Source organism: Neophocaena asiaeorientalis, unplaced genomic scaffold (genome assembly GCF_003031525.2).
Source record: "Neophocaena asiaeorientalis asiaeorientalis breed wild unplaced genomic scaffold, Neophocaena_asiaeorientalis_V1.1 scaffold31, whole genome shotgun sequence".
Taxonomy (NCBI): domain Eukaryota; kingdom Metazoa; phylum Chordata; class Mammalia; order Artiodactyla; family Phocoenidae; genus Neophocaena; species Neophocaena asiaeorientalis.
In genome coordinates, this window is record NW_020175320.1 from 2,516,463 (window position 1) to 2,524,934 (window position 8,472).

The 8,472-nt window shown below is 38.4% G+C and overlaps 1 protein-coding gene across 1 annotated transcript in view; it reads left to right on the forward strand.

The window, feature by feature from the left end:
* Positions 1-8,228, forward strand: part of DNAJC12 (DnaJ heat shock protein family (Hsp40) member C12) — a 30,598-nt gene extending 22,370 nt beyond the window's left edge. Inside the window, exons 4-5 of the mRNA XM_024765570.1 lie at positions 2,476-2,680; positions 8,119-8,228. Of these exons, the coding sequence (XP_024621338.1) occupies positions 2,476-2,680; positions 8,119-8,213 (300 nt within the window). The 3' untranslated portion in view covers positions 8,214-8,228. The remainder of the gene's footprint in view (positions 1-2,475; positions 2,681-8,118) is intronic.
* The last annotated feature ends 244 nt before the right edge of the window (positions 8,229-8,472 follow it).

Below are 8,472 nucleotides of genomic sequence, written 5' to 3' on the forward strand. Positions count from 1 at the left end.
GACCTTGGCCAAATACACACATAATGGGCCACCGCCTGCCTACGTTGATTTGTTTAAACTAGCAAATAAAGTGGTGCTCTGGGGAGAAGCTGGCAACCACAGTATTTTGAGATAGTTCAGACCTCAGTGCGCTAAAGATGAAAAGCCCGATGCCCCTTGCAACATGGGGCACGTGTGTAGCAGAGGCAGTGGCCCCTGCCATGGTTTGTGGCACAGTTTTTTTTTTTTTTTTTTGTGGCAGTTTTTAAATGTCACAACTTCTGAGCTTATTCGCTAAGCCTTGGACTTTAGAAAAATCAATGTTTTATTTGGTTTGGTTTCTTTGCTTTGCTTTTATTCTGTTTTTTTTTTTGCAGCACAGGAAAAGAATATCCTGGATATTAGGAGGATAATATATTCTGGGTTTTAAAGTTGCCCAAATATGTGGCTTATGGGTTCTTCTTGGGCTTCTGAGCAACAGAGGTAGTATGTTACTGTTCAGCAGTGCTTCAGAAATAGCATCCCACAATATACAGATGAGGTTTCAAGAAACAGTTATGTTTATTATTTTGGTTGATGTCAGGGCTAATTATTCTACTTGAAATATTCTTGACACAGCAAACTCTCACTCTTTCTTACTCTGTATTCATCTATTTGTCTTTTCATTTATCTACCCATCCATCCAATTTTAAACATTTTAATAGGAAACACAGGGAGTTTCCTGACGGTCCAGTGGTTACGAGTGGTGCTTTCACTGTTGTGGCCCAGGTTCAATCCCTGGTCAGGGAACTAAGATTCTGCAAGCTGCACAGTGCAGCCAAAAAAAAAAAAAGACAAAGGAAATACATATACAGGACACACGTGAAAAAGGTACAAAAGGATGTACGGGGAAAAGTAATTGTCTTGTGCTTTTGTTCCATTTTGAAGATCCATTTTTCATTTTTTCCTCACTCCTGACACTACCATCAGAAGCCAGAGCTAGGCTGGAAAAATTACACCATTAAGTTACTTGGCAAAGGACCACCACCCAAGTATATTGGACGCAGTTCTAGGATGTCAGGTTTCTGGGGGGTGTTTTCAAGTGTTTTGGATCTTGTGTTTGTCTAAAAATATAAAAGTTTTACCAGAAGTTAGTGGGCAATGCCCAACACTTGATTTATGGTCCCTGATTTTTTAAAATTGTAAATTAAAAAAATATAATAAAACAACACTTTTGTTAAAAAAAATCAAAATAGTACAATAGGATATGTAATAAAAAGTGAGTCCATCCTTATTCCAGACTCCAGTTCTACTCCCCTCTCTCAGAAAGCCACCATTGCAGTTTCTTGTGTTTCCTTCCGGAAACCTTCCATACAGTATACACATACACATTCATATTATTATTAAAAAATGGAAAGATATTTAGAAAGTTCTCATTATTTTGATGATAACTGGACTTTAAGTGAATCCACTTAAAATTAGGACAAATATTTCACAGTAAATATTGATTGACTTTCTGCTTTGTGCCATGAGTTCTCTTAAAGAGAAGATGTATAACCCAGAATTCTAATATTTGCCAACTCTTCATTGATCATGGCTGGATGGAAGGTCACAATAGTAGAGTGGGGATAGTAGTTACAACAGTAGTTAGGTTTAATCTCTGGCATGGCTCAAGGTACACAGCCCAATTGTCTGTTTTTTGAGAGTAAAATACACAGAAAACTTACCATTTTAACCATTTTAAAGTGTACATTTCAGTGGCATTAAGTACCTTCCCAATGTTGTTTACCCATCATCACTATCTAGTTCCAGAACTTTTTCACCACCCCAAAAGGAAACCCTGTACCTGTTAGCAATCACTCCCTATTCCCCTCTCTCCAGCTTCTGGTAATCACTAATCTGCTTTCTATCTGTATGGATTTGTCTATTCTGGAATTATACAATATGTGCATTTTATTTCTGGCTTCTCTTACTAAAGCATAATGTTTTCAAGGTTTATCCACTTTGTAGTACTTTCCTCCTTTTTTATGGCCAAATAATATTCCATTGTATGAATATGCCACATTTTTGTTTATTCATTCACAAATTGATGGACATTTGGACTGTTTCCACCTTTTGGCTCTTGTGACTAGTGCTGCTATGAACACTTGTGTTTAAGTTTTTCTTTGAACACTTGTTTTCAATTCTTTTGTGTCTAGGAATTGAATTGCTGGGTCATATGGAAATTTTATGCCTAATTTTCTAAGAAAACCTCTCATTCTTTGAATCTCTCTGATGCTGGTCCCTTTGCTTTCTACCAGGATATGGATTTCTCCTTATATCATTAGTTTTCCAAATCAGTGAGGATTAATTGATTAACATCTGAATTAATTGATTAATATCTGGCTAATAGTCAAGTCTAACATTTTGTTAATCAGCACTATAATAGTAGGTTAGGTGTTACCACATATTGAACTTCAAATATAGAAACTATATAATATTGATTTTATATTATACATCTGCTTTCAATTAATGTAGTCAATGCACTGGGCTGCCAGAGGTAAAAAAGATCTGATGTTGGAAGAATCTGACCAGACTCATACTGATAAAATTGAAAATGAGGAACGGAATGAGCAAAAAGAGATAAAGAATGAGGAGTTCGGTCCAACCACAGACAAAATGGAGCAAAAAGAATCCAAATCCATGGAGAAGTCATTCTCCTCACAAAATCCAGATTCTCCAGGTAAGTCATGTCATGTAGCTTTGCAGAACAGAGAAGGTGTGAAATTAAAAGGCTCGTTTTATATTGTATTTATTCTCAACCTTTCCAGCTACATAGTAGTGCCAAATATAAGGGTTGGTTTAGCACCTTAAAAGATACTTACCTAGCATTGACACAGAAACTAGAAGATATATTCCTTAATACATTCCTTGCAAGGGAAAACTTGAGACATTTCTGGGATCGTCATCTGCTTTACTAAAACAGTACTAGCTAACACGTGTTGGGAATTTACTATGTGTAGTTCTTTACATACATTACTTTACATCTATTATCTTGTTTAATATTAATTTTACATATATTAATTTATTTAATCCTCATTACAAGTTTGTGAAGTTGGTACCAATATTATAAATTTATTTATTTGTTTTTATTTTTGGCCGTGTTGGGTCTTCGTTGCTGTGCGTGGGCCCTCTCCAGTTGTGACCAGTGGTGGCCACTCTTCGTTGTGGTGAGCGGGCCCCTCACTGCGGTGGCCTCTCTTGTTGCGGAGCACGGGCTCCAGGCGTGCAGGCCTCAGCAGGTTCTGGAGCGCAGGCTCAGTAGCCATAGCGCACGGGCCCAGTTGCTCCATGGCATGTGGGATTTTCCCGGGCCAGGGATCAAACCCATGTCCCCTGCATTGGCAGGCAGACTCCCAACCGCTGCACCAGCAGGGAAGCCCAGGTTGGTACCAATATTATTCTCATTGTATAGATGAAAAAACTGAAGCCTAGAGAGGTTGAATAATTTTCTCAAGGTTATCCAGCTTGTATGTGGCAGGGAAGGGGTCTGAACTGAGGCAGTTTGGTTGCAGAATCTGCATTCTAAGGCATTGCACTATCCTGAGAAGATACCTTACCTGTAAGTAGATTTATAGACATCTGACCCATGTATATATCCACTGAAGCAGGGAATTACAGAGGTTAAACTCTCGGCTCCCCAGCTATACTACCTGGGTTCATATCCTAGCTCTACCATTTATTATCTGTATTACCTGGTAAAAGTTACTTAACTTCTCTACACTTCAGTTTTCTCATCTACAAAATAGAGATCAGAATGGTACCTTCTCATAAAGTTACCAAGAGGATTAAATGAGACGATCCATGCAAAATGCTTAGCACAGTGATTTGCCTACAGCAGGCCCTGGATAACTGTTAGCTATTGTTATCATTTCTTTGTCTATCTGGCCATCCCACTGTATTTATCTTGTACAGGTGTGTTATGTACACACACGTTAACTGTCCTCCAAATTCTTGATTCTCATGGTTGTGATACAACACCCCACTAGAATTTAGCCTTTAAGTAAAAGGTTCCTGAATGTTCTCGAACACTTCTTACAAAAAAGAAGATAATTCGATAGTTTGTGGTGAACTATTGTCTTTCTAGAGACAGTCACTTCAAAACTCTCTTTGGGGAGAACTTTTACATGCTCACTACTTGTTGGGAATAAAGATTCTTAGAGCTTCATTCAGGTGCCTCTGCTGGTTACCCAAGAGATCCTTTCATAGAGCCTGCAGTTGACTGCATCAGCCGCATAACTGGCAGTGGTTATAATATAACAAACCAATCAAAGCAGAAGCTCGAATGTCCCAAAAACAGTGTTTTAGGCAAACATACACATACAAACACCCACCCACAGGCATTCACAGGCAAACACGTGAATGTTTCTCCATTTAGCCTTGGAATGTTCAGATGTGGGCTTCCGGAACCCTTGGGGCCTCCCTGTGACTATATGTTTCAGATTCAGGCCTATTCTGAGTTCACCAGAGTTGAGGGGGTTGATCACGTCAGATTCTCACACTGAGGCCCCACTTCAATCCCTTTCATAAGATTCTATAAAATTTTCTCTTTCTTTTCAAAAAAAGTTATTTAGATATTTAAAAACCCCAAAGTAATATGAGCTTATCATTAAAAATTCAAAGAATCACATATAGATAACAATTTAGTGTCTACCCTAGTCTCATCCTCCTCTGCTTCTACTTCCTGAGGTAACCAATGCAGATGCTCAGGTGTGTCTCCTTCCATAGCCTTTGTTTGTCTATGCTAACAAAGGCATGTATAAGCATACGCTGGTTTGTGAGGGCTTTACAAATAAAGAATGGGGTTATACTGTGCACATTCCTCTCTGTTATACAGTAGCTAAGAGCACAGACTCTGGAACCAGAGCCTAGCTTTTCCCACTGATGAGTTGTGTGACCTTGGGCAAGTGAGATAACCTCTCTGTATTTGCATTTTCTTATCTCTATATATTGGTTAAAATGTTTGTGTCTACCTCTACCTTGTAAAGTCTTTTTTTTTTTGGCTGGGCTGGATCTTTGTTGCTGTGCGTGGGCTTTCTCTGGTTGCGGTGCGCGGGCTTCTCATTGCGGTGGCTTCTCTTGTTGCAGAGCACGGCCTCTAGGCATGCTGGCTTCAGTAGTTGTGGTGTGCGGGCTTCAGTAGTTGTGGCTCATGGGCTCTAGAGCGCAGGCTCAGTAGTTGTGGCGCACCGGGATTAGTTGCTTGGCGGCATGTGGGGTCTTCCTGGACCAGGGATCGAACCCGTGTGCCCTGCATTGGCAGGCGGATTCTTAACCACTGCGCCACCAGGGAAGCCTTTTTTTTTTGTTTTTTTGTAAGGTCTTTTTGAGAAGTAAATAACGTATGTAAAATATTTAGACCTGGTACATGGCCATTGCTTTTTTTTTTTTTGCGGTATGCAGGCCTTTCACTGTTGTGGCCTCTCCCGTTGTGGAGCACAGGCTCCAGACGCGCAGGCTCAGCAGCCATGGCTCACGGGCCCAGCCTCTCCGCGGCACGTGGGATCTTCCCAGATCGGGGCACGAACCCGTGTCCCCTGCATCGGCAGGCGGACTCTCAACCACTGTGGCACCAGGGAAGCCAGGCCATTGCTTTTTTAATGTTAGCTTTTATTACTATGGGACTCCTCCTTAGACCCTTATATTTAGAATGAACTCATTAGAATGAACAGCTGATAAATATTCCACAGTGTAGATATATTGTAATTTACTCAGAACAAATTGTGATGCCAGTTTTGATACCCTCACATTGTGAAATGTATTCTCTTACTGTGGCTGAGGAATGAAGCAGAGGGGGTGAGAGGAGGGAGGATCACTGTTTTGAAAGCTGTTGTTGGAGAATAAGAATTACGCAATTTTGCTGAAAGCTGCATTTACCAGTATTTTCTTAATGTTGTTTAAGAGATTATTGGCTGTTTTGAGTAGTGCCTTAAAGTTGGGGTTTCATATGTCAAAGCACAGTTGCCTGATTATTTATAATTTCATTTGACTGCAGTGTAAATTTTTATAACATCAGCATTTAAGAAATATTATTCATGTCAGCTTTACCAAGCCCTGAGTGGCTTCCCACATAACTTTTCAGCATTTTTGTTAATTTACTCATGCAGTGCTTGATATTTACTTTGAAGTTTGCCTTTTGATGCCTCTTCTGTGATTAGCTTCTATTAAATAGTCCCCATGATTTTCTGATTCATTGCAACCAGGAAAATAAGGAGAACGGCATCTGAAAACCCATGTGCGAGACAATCTTACTTTTACTTTCTTTTCATTTAAATATGCAATAAATGTGCCTTCTGATGAATATAATTCTAGAATCAAACATCCTGGAGTAAAAAAAAAAACAAATGTAGCAGATGCTGTTGATGTGCTAACATATCCTCTGGGCATTGCCAACCCTACGGCTCCCACCAGAGTGCTTTCTCTGGCAGTGGGTCCGGCTTGGCAGCAGTGAGCGGGCAGTTAAGTACCAGGGAGTAAACACGCTGTGGGTGTAGCCATCAGATGATAATGAATGGGAGTGGGAGGCTAAATTCCCCAGCGCCTTCAAGTGGAATAACTCAACTGGAATAACTCTCAGGGGTCTTTACAAACTTGGTTCCTTTCCCTACCAGGGTCTCCTGGGATCAACTCCCCAAGTTAGCCACTTGAATTCAAGTTCTTGTCTGGGGTCTACTTCTAGGGGGACCCAAACTCGAAAACATCTTTTCAAACTACAGAAATAACATGTATTTAGTGTAGAAATGTGAGAAAATATGGTCAAGCAAAAGGAAGAAAATACAATAACTTGTAGTCTTACCACTTAGGGAAATATGTATTATTGTTATTTTGGTATATTTTAAGATATGTTAGTGTACCTAAAATGAAAAGGATATTACTGTACATATTTTGTGTGTGTGTTTCAATTACAGGTTGTCAGAAACAATTTCCTTTTTGCTTTTTCCCCAAATGGCAATTCTTTAGATTTTTTTCTCCGATAGTTCTAAAGAAAGTGCAGATCCTATTTTCCTGGGATAATCACTGTCAACTATTCTGTGTATATTTTTCCTACCACATATGTAGATAATATTTCAAATATTGATGGAGGCATATTTAATATATTATTTTGTAACCTGCTTTTTCATTAGCAATATTATAAAAGTAAAAAATGATACAAGGCATACTTGTTCATCGCAGAAAAATAAGAAAATACAGATAAACAAAAAAAGAGTATAAAAAATGAAAATCATATCTATTCCAACTCTTCAGGAATAGTTACTGTTAACATTTAGGGGTAACTACTTAGAGACTTAAAAAAATTTTATATAAATACCCATGTAAATATGAATTTATGAATGAGATCATGCTGTCTAAACTGTTTCGTAACTACCAGTTACTTAGCAATATGTTACGAACATTTTTCTATGATGATAAATATTAAAACATTGTTAATGACTGTATCAAAGCCTTTTAACCAATTTTCTATTACTGAAGATTTAGACTCTTTCTTTACATTTACAAATGGTATCATAATAAACATCCTTAGAGTTAAGCCCTTGAGCACATCATGATTATTTCATTAGGATAAATTTCTAGAAGTAGAATTATTGGCTTAAAGGTTTATACATTTCAATGAGTTTGATAAATATTGCCAAATTGCCTGCTAGAAGTTTTGCCAGTTTACACTTCCTCCAGTAGAAAATGAAAATGACCTTTTCTCTAATTTTCCACAAAGTTGTTTATTAGAATTAAAAAAAAAATCTTACTACTGTGGAATAAATTATTTGTATTTCCAGGGATCCTTTCCATTGACCTTCTACTTTTGACAGCTGTTTGAAAGTAGTTTCTAATTTGCTTGCAGATAAATTGTCAAAATTCCCACCACTGGAAGTATCTATAAATATCTTTTTATTAATAAGCATTTAAACACGTAAGGCCCTCTCATCCATATAAACCAATTCCTGTTCATAAGGATTCAATAGTCTGCTTATCCATTTCTGTAAGATATTAATAATTCACACCAAAGACTTACCCTTACATTTCACTTATTGCAATGAAATCTAATCAACAAGCTGTTTTACTATTATAAATAAGCTTGACTTTTCCTACCTCTGATTTTAAAATATTCTCTTCTCTCTTCTATAGGTTTTTCAGATGTGAACTTTTGGCACCTTCGTTTCCGCTGGTCTGGGGATGCTCCTTCAGAACTCCTGAGGAAATTCAGAAACTATGAAATATGAAATGTCCTTGCTCCACAGGGGGGAGAGGGGGAGGGAGAGAGAGGGGGAGGGAGAGAGAGAGGGAGGGAGGGAGAGAGACAAAGAGAGAGAGAGAGAGAGAGAGAGAGATCATTCCCTGCGCTGCCAACATACAGCCTTTGTTCAAATCTTAAAAATGTCATGTTTGTGAATTGCTGAGTACCAATTAATTCCTCCATCCTTGATCCTGTTCTCTCAATATGTTTTCTAAACGAGAAAAATTTCAGCCTAGCTTCTTTCA